Raw genomic sequence first — 17907 nt, 5'->3', positions numbered from 1 at the left:
ACTGTCAGCTCCTATTATGAGATCACAATGTAGTTTCCTTAGTAAGTCTTTGCTTACGGTGAGAAAGGTAGGAAGGAATTTCTGTATCTCAACAATCATTTTCATCATCTGCAAACTTGTTCTTTGGTTAATGAGTGAAAGTATTGTCCAAATTTTTAAATACTTGACACAGTTTGCGAAAAGCTCTCTTTTTGTCACAAACACATTTTTTTTAAATTTTATTTATTCCTGTACAAAGAGGTTAAGAACATTAGGAAAGGACAATATCAATAAAAACACAAAAGTGCTTGAAAAATTCTTTTCATTATAGTGACCAAACACTGAGCATATCCATACAATAAAACAATCATAATGTGATGATTTATATAAGGGAGACCAACATTGTTCAAAGGATTTATAAAAGCTCATACAGGACATTCATGACAGCCAACAACTGAGATTCAAGGAAAATATTTGTATCAACATTACAGTTCCTTTCCATGCATTTTCAGCACCGAACAAAGTGGCCTCCCTCAGCAGTTTTTGCCACACTATAGGTCCATCACATTCAAGAAAATGCAGTCTTAGAAATATTTATTTCGTTTTGTGTGGCTTCACAGAAACTCCTGAGTTTTTGACACATTCTTACAATCAAATCATTTTATACAAAGCATAAATTGAGAGTTATACCAGTCAACCGACGTGATACCCATAACACACAATCACAGGAAATCACACAGAGATCGATTGCTTGGTCCTCATAATAATCGTTGCTGATTACTTTCATGCCACACCGACACACACAGATCAGCCACAAAAACTGGCAGATGAAAGGAAGAGAGGGGAGGCTCTTGTGACAATATCGCACCTTGAGTCTGAAAGTTATCACTGATTTAGTGTGCTGTACATACACAAATCTTGCATAGAAAAAAAAAAGATAACTGATGTCTCACACCAACATCTAAACAGACACACAGCTATACTAGATGGCAAGTCTGAACAACAGGTTGGATGAGATGTACAATCAGGAAAACTTTACAAAACTTCACAAGTGAAGCATCTCTTGTGCTGGTTTGGCGTGAAAACTCTGTGCAAGAAGGAAACATGGAAGACCTTCAAATCATTTGAATACATCGTCAAATAGGAAAACAATTATATTGGTGTAAAACTGCTGCACAGAAGAAAACCAAGCAACCAGAAAATTGTGTGCCTAAATTGAGAATGAGATGGAGAATAAACTGTATCTCTCTTAATATTTTATGCGATACAGTAAACACAGCTGATTGACAGTTTCATTTTATTAAACACTGAATTGCACTCTCAGTTTTTTTGTTCTTTTTTTAGTTTTCTTTTTTTAATTTATCATCTCCCTCTTCCACATTGCCCAACAGTATGATAAGTACTGCATATTAACTGCAGTTTACAGAGTGTGCTTTCCATTTTTATACAGTCTGTTTCTACTGGAGGCACTTCAGGGAAAAGTTCTAATTTGCATCTCCTCGTAGGCACATCCCACCGCAGAAACTCAGCGAGACTGTCTGTACACTACAATTCTCGTACTGACTGGACACTGAGCAAAGAGAGTGATAAGAGGAATCTTTGCACTTATGATCCAGTCAATTTAATTACTTCACTTTGGATGGATCTTTCCTGGGACGTGAGTGGTTGTTCAGTCGAGCATTGTCTCTTCTCACAAAAATGGACCAGTTCACACTCGCACATTGTCACTCACAGACAGGTTAACACCGGACCTCAAAAGCAGAGTTCGAGTCTGGCCCGGCTGCCTGCCATCACGGATTCGATTCAGCTGCCATTATGTTGTGCACTTGCTCTAACTTATATGCCAGTCTTTGTTTCTGAGAAAATTCATCTTCCTCCAGTGTTACAGTCAATTGTTCATTGTACTTCATTGCATATGTGTAGAGCTCATGTAGTGCACAATTTGTATTGAACTCTGATGTGTGGAGCTGAAAAGAGACAGAAGAAATATCAACATGATAGAAAAACAAACATTTAGATTATGTTATAGTCATTTCAGAAGGCTTTCACTTCTTTTAAATACTTAAGAGTCGGTTGTAGTTAATAAGAAACCCTTTGCAATCCCCAAGCATGAATATAAATAATGGAACACTAAAATATATTGTGGCATGAAAGAGTCAATGTGTTTGACATCATCAAATACGTATGTTAAAACAAATGAACTGTTAAGCAGTGTGTTAAATGTGAAAGATTAGCACTTTATGTGAGGGAAAAGGGCATGTTACTGATGTGTTACTTGACTGTAGCATGTTAATTACAAAAATTATGTTTATTTAGCAGTATATGGCAAAATACTGATTAAATTAAATGTAAAGATAGTCCTGAAATATAAATAAAATCATTCCATTAATTGTTAGAGAACTGGTACAAAATTTATGACCTCGCTTGCTTTCATACTAAAAGATGTTTGGCTTCTTGCTATAAACTTATCATATATTACAAATGAGACAAAGTTTTAGCTGCTGTTCTCAGCTACTGGATAATTTTAACTTGTTTTCTCAACATAGATCACTTCTGTAAAGTACTGCATCGGTACAGTGCACGATTATGATACATGGGCATATCCCCTTTTGGCACATCTTTTCATTGGTTATTGTGAACATCTGATTCAGAATATGAGACAAATTTACTCATTTATCCTACGAATAACTGCTTTATGAAACATAAAATTCATTATACATTTGTTTTCCATACATTAAAAATTTTCATGTATAATAACAATATGTTGCAGTCTTTCATACTACCACTACTCTATCCAACCCTAGTTTCACTCACACCATGAAGGAACTTCCTCACAGTTTTTCGAATTTTCATACTGCCTCCTTCACAGAGTTTGGTCTTCTTGAGCAGGAAATGCACCATTTCAACATTTACATTTACACCTTTGACAAATTTTATCACTAGGGCTCCAAGAATAGCACAGAAGAACCACTTTAAAACCAAACAAAGATTAGTCTCTCGTCCAGTCTGATTGTAGTTGGTAAAAATGAGTTTTTTCAGTGATTAAATTTACTGAAATCATCCTGCAGGAATGATTTATTGTTATCATTCAAACTCTTTCCTACCAATGTACAGAGCTACTATAAATTATTTACTAATTTTCAAAGTTCTATATTTTCCAAAATATTACACATACAAATATGATCGATGCATGAACAGAACTGTAAACTCACTGAGTTTGCACTGTGTCCACCAGCTGGCATTATAAGTGTGCCTATAGTCTGGTTAAAATTACTAGATAGTTGACATCTGTCACTTGCAGCTACAGTGTTGCCGCACAGCTGCCAGCTACTGCTCAGTTATAGGTGACACACAAACATAGCAGGTCACTTCACAAAACATGTTAACATGTTGGAAGTGGCTGCTGTGAGGTATGTCAGAAACATGAGATGCTCTGCAACAGCTGATTCTATGTGACCACTGACTAAACTTTGGAAGATGTAATGTGTCCAAGAAAACGGCAATCAATGATTTGTGGCAGAACCAAAATCATGACTGCTTTGTCCACAGTGGCTAAAGCTAACATGAGCAAACTCAAGACAGAAAAAAGGTCAGTTTCAGCACTAAAAGCAAACTGCAATTTCTCGCTATCATTGGTTACCTGTAAGAAATCTTCACATTGGCTACATGACCTGCCACATTACCGACCAATGAGCAGTCCTCATTGGCACTTCACTGCAGATTATAGGCAACACAGGTAGATTCCAAATGAAAAAAGAATGATAGGAAGAAGAATAAGAGCCAATAAAAAAAGTCAAAACAATGATGAAAATGACACAACAAAGAATTAGAAATAAAAAGATTACATTTAAACCAATTAACTGAATAAAAGTAATAACCAAACTCTTTCAATTAGATTAAAAATTTTTTTAAAAAAAATCACTAATTTGAGGAGATTCAAATCCATAGTCTTCTGTATGTCAGGTTTATAAGATCAACAGTGTGCTATGGCACAAGACTGGATTATGCAGCAAACTTATGACTGCGATGACCCAGTCACAATGGTGAATTGTAGCCTTCAAAAATTTGGCTTCATATTATGTGCAAAGCTTATCTTATGTAAGCCAATCTCTGTGATTATGACAACTGCGTATGTGATGCTGAATCATGTCTTGTGCAGAAGTATCCAGTAATATTTGGTCAGTGCCGTGTATGAAACGTGTGTTTCATAAGCATCGTTGCGTATTTGTTGTTTTTGGAGTAGTTATCGTTTGTGATGAATTTGGGATCCAAACACATCAAGAAACAATGCAGGATAAGAAATTGGAAGTGAAATGTCCAACTGTTCGGGCAGTCTGGCAACGGTGAACTGTTCGGGAGTGATGTTGCGAGATCTGGTGGAAACCAACTCCAACGTGTGAAGTGTCAACTATCAAGTAATTTTGATCTGGCTATAAGCAAAATGTTGACAAAGCAAGAAAAGAGTTTTCTGTGCAATGTCACAGACAAAGCTGTGTGGGCCATTTTACTTCTGTGAGAAGAATTTGATGGATACCTTTTACCTTCTTATGTTGTAGTTGTGGTTGTGGTTTGTTTTCTCACATGACTGCTGATTATGAGAATTTCATCTTCCAACAAGGTGGAGCATCCCCTCATTTGAGCATTGATGTCTGTTGCTACCTAAATAACAATAAACTTCCGCATCACTGCATTGGGTATACTGGTGAAGCTGATGTGGCTCTGTCCCCTGGCCCCCCAGGTTGCCTGATCTAATGCCCTGTCACTTTTGCTGTCAGTGGTACATTAAGGACCACATTGATGTACCCTCACTGCTGTTAAGATTGGAACAGCTCAGGGAATGCATCAATGTTGCTGTAATTACCTCTGACAGAATATTGATACATATGTACCAAACAAACTTGAGTACTGCTTGGACGTATTTTGTGTAACCAGAGGGACACTTAAACATTTGCAGACTCCAAAATGCAAACTTGGTGAGTTTATGGATCTATTCATGCAGCTGTCAAATTTGTTCATGTAATGATAGAAAATGTAGAGCTTTGAAAATGAGTGGCTAATTTACAGTAGGCATGCATTTTCCAGTTTTCTTGTAACATTAGATCTCCAAACAAAATTTTGTAAAAGGTAAATAGCTGCATAATAAAAAAAAAAAAAAATTTGTGCGTAAGTTATAGCTCTTATTGCATTTTCTGTGGTGATTTGACAGCGATCTCTGTTCAGAAACCAGGAAATAATGTATCTCAGTAATGTTTATCAACTCACTCTCATTAAACAGTGCTCTCATACATCTGGATTCCAAAACTGTTTAGTTCAGTTTTTGGCGGTTGATCAGTGACGAGGATACCTATTGTATACCATTTTCAAGGCAAAAGTGTCTTGCTGACACATATCAAAAATAAACTAATGAAATTCATAGAGGAAACTGGAAAAACTCAAAGATATCACAGAAACATAAAACCAGATATTTTGTTCCAAAATGCATCTCAGTTATTTAATTAAATATGAGAAGTTGTCTTGATAAAGCCCAGTTTTTTCTTAAAAATTAGTGGATCTTACCATTAAGTAACTTTAACTAGTAAAGTTTTCTAGTAACTTACCCGAGACTCCTCTGCAAGCATTGCATTCATATCTTGGTCTGATATGGCAGGCATCATTTTAATATCTGCATAGTATCTCTCTACCCATTCTTTGTACACAGGAATGTCCTTGGCATAAAGTAACTTAGAACTAGGTGAATCCTTTCCTGCAAATCAAAGCAGATATATGTGCTACATTTAACAGTCATCACTGTAATACAATTGAATTAAAGATGACACAAAAGTTCCTAAATTTTGACAGGTTTATAATTGTAAAACAAAATGTTTGGTGACTTCTGGCAAACAATTTCATAACATTTCATTATCAAACTGATAACTCACTCTGTCTTATACACTTACTATTTATGACTTACCTAGTCTATGGTCTGATGTAGAGCAGGAATCCATAAATGTCTGAGCTACAACAGAAAGGCAGGAGTCCACGATATTTGACTTGTGTATATCAAATACAAAATTTGGATTCTTGATTAAATTAACCCAAAAGCGAAGAGGCAAACTGAAATGAAAGAAGATGATGTCATTATAGAAAGTAGATTGTAGATGGTCTACAGTGTATAATTCTCACAAACAGGAGGTATTGTAAACAAAATTTTGAATAACATTCTCTTAGGTGTGACCAGAGTGGTGACTAAGTTCACTGTAAGTGATGCATAAAAGTGAATAAGCAATGTATTTTGATGAATATATCAGAACTACAGTATCTCAATGATAAACACCATAAATGTAAAGAACAAATTCAGGCTACAACAATTTTTGTTCAACCCAGAGGTCTAAGACACCACTGTATCAATGAAAGTAGGAAACTGTACTGCCAACACTGGCCAGAAGTCCAGCATGCTTATCATCATACAAAATTCAAGTAATGTCACAAAGTGGCTCATGGACATCAAGAATGATAAGAGAGCTCATTTGGAACAGAGTAGTAAACTTGGAAAAACATAGGTAGTATATTATAAAGAGATGAAATTTATGACCATTCAGTCTCTAACAGCAAAGTGTAATAGCGTTCTCACCTACAGCAATACACATAACAGTTTGCTTTCCCTAGATACAGTTGTTACATAATAAAGATGAATACTTTACAATTTCATCTTTGCCTTTTCTGATGTACATAACAATGGGCTTGTGGTATATGATAGCAGGAAACTAAAATTGTGAATCAGCTGCCAGGATTAACCTTTGACTACTCTACATACACATATACATCTACCCTACATAATTCTTCAGCAACTCACATTTATATTTTTGGCAGAGGGTGCACACAACTACTTTCAGACAATTTCTCTACCGTTCCACTCTTTAATAGTATGTTGAAAAAATGAACACCTAAATCTTTCCGTGTAAGCACTCTTTATTTTGTCACGTGGATAATTTCCTCCCATGTAGCTGGGAGTCAAAAAATATTTTACAGTTCAGAGGATAAAATTGGTGGCTGTAATTTCATGAGAAGATTCTGCTGCAGTGGAAAAAACCTTTGTGTTAATGATTGCCACTCAAACTCACTTATCACATTTGTCACTTTCTCTCCACTAGTCTATTATAATACAAATAAAATTGTCTTTTTCAAACATTTTCAACATCCTCCACCAATCTCAAGCAGTAAGGATCTCACTAGGCACAGCAACACTCAAGACGAGAACAAAGAAGTGTACTGTATGCTGTCTTTCTACGAAAAATCAGCTCCAAACATTAATGCATCGTGTGTACTCTGGTTTGCTGCTTTCACATGCATATCTCACACCACAGGTCATTAATGGCAGCATTATCTTTCTGATTACACAATATGTACTTTGAATTTCATTTATCTACCAGAAAGAAATATAAGATAAGTAATTATTTTTTTACTAAGTTTAATTTCTAGAACATTCATAAAGTAAAGCACAAACACACACCTATTGCTCTTCCATGTGTGTACAACCTCAGGATCAGAAATACCATGCTGTAATGCTTGGTCATCTAGAAAGTCGAACATATATTTAATGGCCAATGGGAGTGCACTCCCCCGGTGTGCTGTGCTAAAGATTGTCTCGAACAAGTCATCCACAAATTTCTGCAGTGTACCCTGGAACAATCACATTTATAAATCAGAATTAAATGTGCAGAAACAAGAGTAGTCATTTTCTTGTCTATCTTGCAACTCAAAATTTAGAATTGTGAAAGTGGAAGCTAGCTCTCTCTCTCTCTCTCTCTCTCTCTCTCTCTCTCTCTCTCTCTCTCACACACACACACACACACACACACACCACACACACACATCTTTTAAAACTGAGATTTACTTACTTTTGTAGCAAGTAACCTGGTGAGATAGATTTCAGAAACCATTTTATTGCCACGTTCACCTTCTTTCTGTGCATCTGAATCATGATGTTTAACCAGATGCCACACCTGGAATTGAAATGAAAAAGAAGTGAGTTTACAGCTAAGAATGTAAATCACTTATAAACTGAATGTAAACAATTTTAAACACTCAGTCAATACATCTGGAGTTTGATATGTTCATGACACTTTTCATAAACGAGAAATCAATATTACATGAAGTGGTAAGAAAATTGCTATTCTCTTTCACTACAAAGTGTGTACCACTGGCTGCAGAAGTACTATAGTCATTATTACCATATCTTTTCATAAGAAAGTAAATTTCTCAGTTTACTTGGCGAGTACAAACTCAATGACGGCAACATTCTTCCAGTACTGACTGATGCTCACCAATGGACACAGCCAATGCAGAAGACACAGAACTTTGATGAGTTTGTAGCATATGTATAACAGTACTTCAAACAAATTGTAGTGTAGTGTTGTTGCAGGAAGTAGAAAGCAAGACAGAATAGTGAACTGTGAGTATTAAAGCTTCAAAAGACTTGAGATATAATTAGTGAACTGATGGGATTAGTGTTATTAATCTCTAATTATTATTAAGGCCCATACAAGAATCACAGGCACAATTGTGCCAGAAATTGCAGGGGCCCATTAAAAAGATTGATTGGAAAATTACACAGAAAGTCAAAGAAGTAATTGTCTAGAGTAATCATGAATTACAGGAGGAATTTCAGCTGACAAGTGAAAAGGTTGTAGTTGATATACAGGCAGTGAAAAAACAACACGAGCAGAATGAAGATTTTCAGGAAGTTACAGATGACTTGTAACATTCAATAAAAAATACTGGAAGCCACAACTGAAGATACAAGAAGACGTTGCAAAGCCAACGAACAATTAATCAAATTAATTCAAGTATGGCATGTAAGTGAACTGAACTGGGCAGAAGAACTGACAAAGTGTGCAGAACAGTTAAATAATGAGAAGAAAAAAAAACAAGTACTGGGGACTGTGTGAGGTAACGCAGTGGAAAAGACAGTAGGCTCACACTGGGGACAATGACACTTCATATCTCCATATGGCTATCCAGATTTAGGTTTTCTGTGGTTTCCCTAAATCATTTAAGACAAATGCTGACACAATTCTTCAGGAAAGGACATGACCTATTTCCTTCCCTACTGTGATCCAAATCAACCTTTTGCTCTTTGTCTAATGACCCCATCATTGATGGGACTTAAAATCCAAATGTATCTACCTTCCCTCCTCCAGTTATTAATAAGTGAGTATTTAACAAGAGTTACTCTGAACATAGGTGACATTTTCAAGTAATAAATGTAACTGAAGAGCACTTGGGAACTGCACATATGGCATCACTGTAAGCAAAAAAGAGAAGATGCAATGAGATCATTAATATTTTGACACACATCATGCCTCCAAAATCACCAATGCCTTACCCCACTAAACTGAAGTCAACTCAAAATTTTCCATTAACACAATGTTAGAAGCAACAAAAAACTGTCCATGTTGTTTTTATCACAGATTTGGGGGCAACTTCTGTTTAAATAATTTGGCCTTGCTGAAATTATTGAAGGAGGAGACACTGTGTTTTGGAATGCAAAAAAATGTAAAGTATTTGAACAGATAGTTCCAAATCATATGAAGCACTTATATTGCACCATCTGAATTTGTCACATTTTCATTTAGGAATTCATAGAAGCAAATATCAAATCTGAGGAGAGCTCTACCACTTGTGTGAAACTGAGAGGAATCTGTAACTCTGGGCCACTATGGGAAGCACCATCTGTAGGTTGATAAATTAGCAGCTTTCAAAAAGTTTATGATTAGTTCAAATCCCACCAACATAGGAAAAGTATCATGTGAATTACTGTTTGGGCAGAAGATTGATAGCGTATTTACTGATTACATTAAATTTCCTCTTAGCATTAAGAGGAGAAGGCCCATAGGATAAATCAAATCAATTGTGTACTTTTTTATGACTGGGTGCTTTGTAAAATCACATTTTAATAACAAAATCCAATACTTTCATTACCTTAATTGCTCCACTGGATATCTGTAAGACATTTCCAGCAGCAGATGTGGACTCTGAGCACAATTTATTGGTTATGAACTATACATTAAAACTGAAGAAATTGGAAAAGGGGGGGGGGGGAATTAAGGAGATGGGAACTGTATAAGAAGAATGAACGAGAGGTTGTTGAGAGTTTCAGAGAGAGCATTAAACATTGGTTGACTAGAAGAGAGGGAAGGAATACAGTAGAAGATGAATGGGTAACTTCAAGAGATAAAGTACTGGATGCAGCAGAGGATCAAATAGGTAAAAAGACAAGGCCTAGTACAAATCCTTGGATAACAGAAGAGAGACTGAATTTAATTGATGAAAGGAGAAAATTTAAAAATGCTACAAATGAAGCAGGTGAAAGGGAACACGAACATTTAAAAAATGAGACTGACTGGAAGCACAAAATGTTTAAGCAGGAATGGCTAGAGGACAAATTCACTACAGGAAAGATCGATACCAACTATAGGAAAATTAAAGAGGCCTTTGGAGAAAAGAGAAGCAGCTGTATGAATATATAGAGTTCAGATGGCAAACCAGTCCTAAGCAAAGAAGGAAAAGGTGACAGGTGGAAGGAGCATATTGAGGGTATACTGAGGATCTATAAGAGGGAGATTAACTTTAAAGCAACATTATAGTAAGGGAAGTGGATGTAGATGAAGGTGAGATTGGAGATGTGATGCTGGGAGAAGAATTTGACATAGCTCTAAAAGATCTAAGTCAAAACAAGGCCCCAGGCGTAGACAATATCCCATCACAGCTACTGATAGCCTTGGGAGAGCCAGCTAAGACAAAACTCTTCCATATGGTGTGCAAGATGTATGAGACATGCAGAAGACACTCACACTTCATGAAGAATGTAGTAATTCCAATTCCAAAGCAAGCAGTTGCTGACAAGTGTGAAAATTACTGAACTATCAGTTTAAAAAGTCATGGTTGCAAAATATTAACACAAATTCTTTACAGAAGAATGGAAAAACTGGTAGAAATCAACCTCAGGGAGGATCAGTTTGTCTTCTGCAGAAATGTGGGAACACACGAGGCAATACTGACCCTATGAATTATCTTAGAGGATAGGTTAAGGAAAGGCAAACCTACATTTATAGCATATGTAGGCTTAAAGGAAGCTTTTCACAATGTTGACTGGAATACTCTCTTTGAAATTCTGAAGATAGCAAGGGTAAAATACATGGAGCAAAAGGCTATTTACAACTTTAACAGAAACCAGGTGGCAGTTATATGGAGGAGGAGATTAGTGTTTAACATCCCGTCGACAACGAGGTCATTAGAGACGGAGCACAAGCTCAGGGTGAGGGAAGGATGGGAAAGGAAATCGGCCATGCCCTTTCAAAGGAACCATCCTGGCATTTGCCTGAAGTGATTTAGGGAAATCACGGAAAACCTAAATCAGGATGGCCAGAGACGGGATTGGCAGTTATATGGGTCGAGGGGCATGAAAGGGAGGCAGTGGTTGAAAATGGTGTGAGACAGGGTTGCAGCCTACCCCCAATGTTATTCAATATGTGCATTTCACAAGCAGTAAAGGAAACCAAAGATAAATTAAAAGTCCAGGGAGAAGAAATAAAAACTTTGAGGTTTGCTAGTGACATTGTAATTCCGTCATAGACAGCAAAGGACTTGGAAGATCAGTTGAACAGAATGGACAGTGTCTCATAAGAAGGATATAGGATGAACATCAACAAACGAAAAACAAGGATAACAGAATGTAGTCCAATTAAATAGGGTGATGTTCAGGAAATCAACTTATGAAACGAGACACTTAAAGTAGTAGATGAGTTTTGCTGTTTGGGCAGCAAAATAACTCATGATGGCTGAAGTAGAGAGGATATAAACTGTAGACTGGAAATGGAAAGGAAACCATTACTAAAGAAGAGAAATTTGTTCAATCAAATATAGATTTAAGTTTTAGGAAATATTTTCCAAAGGTATTTGTCTGGAGTGAAGCCATGTATGGAAGTGAAACATGAATGATAAACAGCTCAGATAAACAGTGAATAGAACCTTTTGAAATGTGGTGCTACAGAAGAATGCTGAAGATTAGATTGGTTGATCACATAACTAATGAGGATGTACTGAATAGAATTGGGGAGACAATTAATTTGTGGCACAACTTGACCAAAAGAAGGGATCAGTTGAGAGTACATATTCTGAGACATAAAGGGATCACCAATTTAGTACTGGAGGGAAGTGTGTGGGGGTAAAAATCATAAAGGGAGACCAAGGATGAATACAGCAGACTTAGAGTATTGCAGTAGTTATTCGCAGATGAAGAGGCTCGCACAAGATAGAGCAGCATGGAGAGCTGCATCAAACCAGTCTTCACACTGAAGACCACAACAACAAAAATTGCTCCATTCAAGGTTCAATTATTCATGTCTCATTTATACAGTGGAATTGTCTATGTGATTTCCAGAGGCCTGACAGACTGCAACATGTACAAAACAATAAAAAATATAATTTCCAGGATGAACAACTGATGAAAGAGAGGTACAAAAAAGATGTAAATGACAAAAAAGAGATAGAGAAGTGACCTCACATTGGGAGATTGTGCAGTTCACATTGTGTATGTCAAACAAGTGATGTGCATAACAGAGTGACCTTTTCTAGTACTTTCAGCACTTTGTGGGTACAGTGTTTTCTGTATTATGTAGATTCCAAACAATGTGGAACAGTGCCTACTTCATGAATTTAGAAGTAGACACCATCAATTAGAGTCAGTGCACCCATGCAATATTTTTAGTGTTTTGTACCCCACAGTTAGCAGTACCAATGACAGGGCAAGGATGCATGCAACAGTGGGCTTTTTCCTGTCACCATATGCCTGTTGCAGGTATTGCAGTGGAGTCAGTGCACCCATGCAATATTTTTAGTGTTTTGTATCCCACAGTTAGTAGTACCAATGACAGGGCAAGGATGCATGCAACAGTGGGCTTTTTCCTGTCACCATATGCCTGTTGCAGGTATTTCAGTGTGGCATACTCAACAGTGGGTCATAAATCACATGCCACTATCACCATTTGCAACTGTCACGCACATATGATCACCATCAAAGGATGCAGGCATAGCAACAACCATGGAAATTGGTCTCTCGATAACTTCTTCTGTGACACTCATCAAATCAGCAATCCCTCATTGAGAAAGAACTCCAGGATAATTTGCTTCACACCATGTAAGAGCACATGTACTGATAAGAAAACCCCTTGTCTGACATGTGAGGGCTTAGTAAAAATGAACCAATGAGACAAAAAAGTATTTCCAATTTAATCTCTTTCTGTCTTGTGTACTCCATTTGACTTGCTCACACATACAATGTGTCAACAAATTATGTCTAAGAGTTTTTGTTGCTGTTTTCTAATTAACATGCACCATGACCATATTTGCTCTGAAGGAAGACATTGTGTGAAGGCTAAGTTACAAGTTCAAAATTTTGTTAATGCTCCTGCTTTCTGCCCAATATCTCAACAATACTGTGAGCAGTTATTTTTACTCTTCTAAAGTTCCCATTCTACTCAGGACTTACAGGCACTCTTAAGCCTGTACACAGGTTTGAATAGCGGGCAAGTGATGGCAATCTCTAATTATTAGAAACATGATTGGTTGAGTGCAATGATAAAGGGTGAAGATGGAGCCTGCTGGTTTGAATGCAATACCTAATCAACCCGCACACTGATCTGACATGCTCTGTAGTTAATGAATTAGGTACCACTATAACAGTGCAAACTGTATATGAATACAGGTACATATGTCTCAGTAGATATTAAGTTTGATTAATGAAGAATAAATATGCTGTCAAGTTATCAAGCTGTTCGCACACCATAACCCAAGTGTGATCCTGCATCCTTATCAAAAACAGTTTTGCTGCAATATATCTGTGACAGCCTAGTATTGAACTTATAACTTCCTAATCTGAACATGGTTTTCCCTTAGTCACCCATGCCCTATTATGTCAATGGTGGGATGCTTGCCCATTTATCCCAAAAAAAGAACACAAAAACAATCCAGACACGCAGTATAGGCTTTAAAGATACATAATAAAACAGATTATTCCCATCATAACTGTAAATGTAGAATATATAGCTTTAATGTTAGGAGAGGGTGAGCAGTATTTTGATTAGCAATTTTTTGCATGTTAAAATGAGACAGGTCTCTAAAAAACAGAGAAGTTACTTTATATACCTGATGAGAAATGAATTTTTTCCCCAATTCACTTCAAGGATCACATCTGAATAGGCATAAAATATTATTAATATATGGGTACAAGAGGAGTATTTAGTACCACTAAGTAATAATGTTAAATATAAATTAAAACTGTCTAGAATATTTATGAACATTGCAGACATAAACCTACCTTGACCCCTCCATCATGGTCATGATTCAATGGTGATGTTGCACGACTTAAAGGAGGACTGGCTGAACTGAATTTGGACAGATTAAGTGTCTCATATTTATGAGACTTGTCTGTCTTCTCAGAAAGAATAGACAGATTATATATGGACGATTGCTTTGAAACCAGACTCAGTGATGCACCATCAGGTACCTAGAACATAAAGAAACACATTTTACATTGTTTGTAGAGTACACTATGAATGATGAGAGAAATAGTATGAATTAATTTTTTCTGGTATTCATAAACAAACATTTTATTCCCAATAAACATTTAAAAATGGCAGTGAAGCTGCAAAGAGAACCAAGTTTCATTTAATTACATGTTTCATGAATGATCTGTGCAATATATCACCATGATGGTGAACTTCACAAACTGTTGACATTACATAGTACTTCAGGATTTGGTTCCTTGCAAATTCCTGTCCAGCCCATGTCATTAGAATTATTTCTTAAATATTTGGTCCTGCTGTTTTAAATTAATGTAACTGACCATTACAGACTTCTTCCAATGCTGCTATACCACAATGTTTGACGCAAATGGCAGCGCATCACGTAGGACTTACATTCACTAGCATTATAACATTTATACATCTGTGATGGTATTGTTGATCGGAGTAATAATATCTTTAGCCACATACGTTGCACAACTAATAACTGAAATAACATTTTAAAAGTCAAATAATGTTTATAGTTATTTTTTCCACCCAGAAGTCTTTGAAATCATCACACACTGTTAACTGCTTCTTTTTGGCTAAGTTATGTTTGTAAGTTTTATATTATATATTATTTTTATCACCCCATAAGCACACACTTCTATGTGCAGACATCTGAAAAATTTGTTTCTTTCTTTCCAAATATGTGGGATTGGGTTGGGGTTGTTTTGGGGGCGGAGACCAGACAGCGAGGTCATTGGTCTCATCGGATTAGGAAAGGAAGTCGGCCGTGCCCTTTCGAAGGAACCATCCCGGCATTTGCCTGGAGAGATTTAGGGAAATCACGAAAAACCTAAATCAGGATGGCCGGACGTGGGATTGAACCATCGTCCTCCTGAATGCAAGTCCAGTGTCCAAATATGTGGCCTTCAGTTATAAATGTGGCAACTCCTTAATTTTCTACAGTTATTGTCTAAAGGAACATCAGAAACCAAATATAAACTGATAATATTAAACAGTTTTCTTTTTACTTTGGGACCAGCTTCAGTATTATGCCCTCACAAAATAATTTAGCTCCACTGAAGTAAAAGCATCACTGCAGAAAGTACCAAATGGATAATATGCATTTCAGGCAGTAAGTCATCATTTGAAATGTATATAAAGTTGACACCTGATTTTGGTACTTTTTACTGTGATGCTGTTGCTTCAGTGCAATTAAATTGTTTGATGAGGGTAAAAACAATCTGGTTACACAGCAACAATAAAGTAAATTATGGACTAAATTGTTGTAAGATGAAAGGAGTGAGGGTTATATGTACTGCAACAATACTGTATATTCTCTCCGAGTGACGAAGGAACAACACTTTTCAATGGTGCAAAATATTTGATCAGGTGAACATCTGCAACTGAGGAACATATTAACAGAATAAAAAATCCACTTCAGTTGCTAGTAATCCCCCTTTTTTTTTTTTGCATGACCAGTTTTAAAGCCTACGACTTCATCTTCAGGTGCCACCAAATAGTTATGGAAACACATGTGTGTGGCTGTTGGGCCAATCAGTTATGGGACATCATATCTACTTCAAACAAACACATGGGAGCATATGGTCAGAAACCGTGGTACCCACCTCAACAGCTCAGCATTCATGTTTCCATTATTATTTGGTGGTATTGGAAGATAAAGCCTTATGCTTCAAAACCAGTCATCTAATAAATAAGAAATTTCTGGTAGCTGATGTGGATTTTTTTATTCTATTAACTTCCCAATAGTTAGAGTTTATTTATGGTGATTTATCACCAGAGGATACTGTAGTATGTGTATCTGAACAGAACAATGTACATAATTAGCAGAATTCATTAGCTGACATCATGTGTTTGGAGTTTCCTGTGTGTTTCTGGATGTTTCTTTACAGGGAACATGTGGCTAGCAATACTATTCCAACAAATCCAACTAGGAAACCTGTCAATACATGGTATGAGAAAATAGCAGATTCCCTGCACAGATAAGTAATCATCCTGTGTTCTTGTGTAACTTATTATTTTGAGACTTGTTCCACAAGCTGACAACTTACAAACAAAGAGCTCAAATATGAAAGCCTCAAATTTTATTAACACTACATCATCACTCCCTACGAAAAACAGAAAAAAACGAAGACTTGACACAACAACAGAAGTATTTCAAGAACTGTCTTTACAGAAACAGAGGGGAAACTAAATTTGCTGGAGAGATTTTCACTGTTTGTTTAATGATACAACTAATCATAACAAAAACCTACCCTGTAATGATTCAATGTATTCCTCTTCTTCCATTCCCCTTCTGTCTTTGTAGTACTATCTTCATCATACAATATCAGTCTTCCAGATGTGCCAGTCCTCCATTCTGAAATGAAGTCCATACATCATGTTCATTACAAATGTGATAACACAAAAAGAACTTGCCAGAAATCAAGAAACATTTCAGTTCTGTTTATGAGCCTGCTAACATCTCAACACCTTCACTATTCAGTGAGTTGGTACATTTACACCCAGATTATTTATGTACTAATTACAAAGCATTCTGCAATGACACTGTCAAGGAAGAACCAAACCACTCTCTTTTCACTAACAAAAATCCTTACTTTAACAACACAGTTGTGATTGCTCAGAACTCTTGTGTGGGTTACAAAGCCAAGACCTAAGCTTGGCGTAGTCCTTAAAGTAGAGCAGGCATTATGCCATTGTTTGGTTTGACCTTACAGTGGCTAATGGTTCTATATGAGATAGTACACTTTTGCCTTCCTCTGAACAGAGAATTAGCTTACCTATTCAGTGATTTGGAGTATGAGGTGGGGAAAGGTGGGGGTAATGAGACAGGTGAGAAAGGGTGGAGCAAAATGCATCACACATTAATAAAAATAAAAAATAAAAAATAAAAACATTTTGTGACTAAGAACACCCTTAGTTGTCTTCAATAGGAATTTTAAGGTGCTTCAAAACTTATGCATGCACTTATAACAATATACATACTGTAGAGGCCACACTATGGATTGTGACAGAGTATAAGTAATGAATCTACTATCATTTGCCCTTTTTTATTTACTATATTAACAAATGATACAACCCACAAATGAGAGCTTCCATGTTCATTGATTTTGCTATGTTTACCACAATGGTCTTCCAATATTAACACAAGATTAGTCCTCTAAAATACAGCCACTTTGGCCAAGTGTAACGATTTCTCGCTGGTGTACAAAACAAGTAATATCCGATTTGTTTCTTGTTTGTGCATACTACATTGTTCGTACTTAAAGTATACTGATGAACATTCTTGTTTCCCAGCATACTGCAACTGAATCAATCTTGAACCATAAACTAGAAAACTACAAATGTTATTTGGTTATTT

At 36.4% G+C, this 17907-nt stretch overlaps 1 protein-coding gene across 2 annotated transcripts in view; it reads right to left on the bottom strand.

Annotated features, from left to right (window-relative positions):
- Nucleotides 1-284: 284 nt before the first annotated feature.
- The window catches only part of LOC126470064 (plexin-A4), a 1004426-nt gene continuing 986803 nt past the window's right edge, over nt 285-17907 (bottom strand). For both annotated transcript variants that reach the window (XM_050097569.1, XM_050097570.1), the window contains 7 exons: nt 16802-16905; nt 14336-14524; nt 7857-7961; nt 7469-7638; nt 5930-6072; nt 5577-5722; nt 285-1946 (listed from right to left, as the gene is read on the bottom strand). In XM_050097569.1, the coding sequence (XP_049953526.1) occupies nt 1770-1946; nt 5577-5722; nt 5930-6072; nt 7469-7638; nt 7857-7961; nt 14336-14524; nt 16802-16905 (1034 nt within the window). In that variant the 3' untranslated portion in view covers nt 285-1769. The remainder of the gene's footprint in view (nt 1947-5576; nt 5723-5929; nt 6073-7468; nt 7639-7856; nt 7962-14335; nt 14525-16801; nt 16906-17907) is intronic.

The sequence above is a fragment of the Schistocerca serialis genome, chromosome 3 (assembly GCF_023864345.2).
Source record: "Schistocerca serialis cubense isolate TAMUIC-IGC-003099 chromosome 3, iqSchSeri2.2, whole genome shotgun sequence".
NCBI lineage: Eukaryota > Metazoa > Arthropoda > Insecta > Orthoptera > Acrididae > Schistocerca > Schistocerca serialis.
Note: the sequence above shows the minus strand (reverse complement) of the source record. Positions and strands in the feature narration are given on the sequence as shown.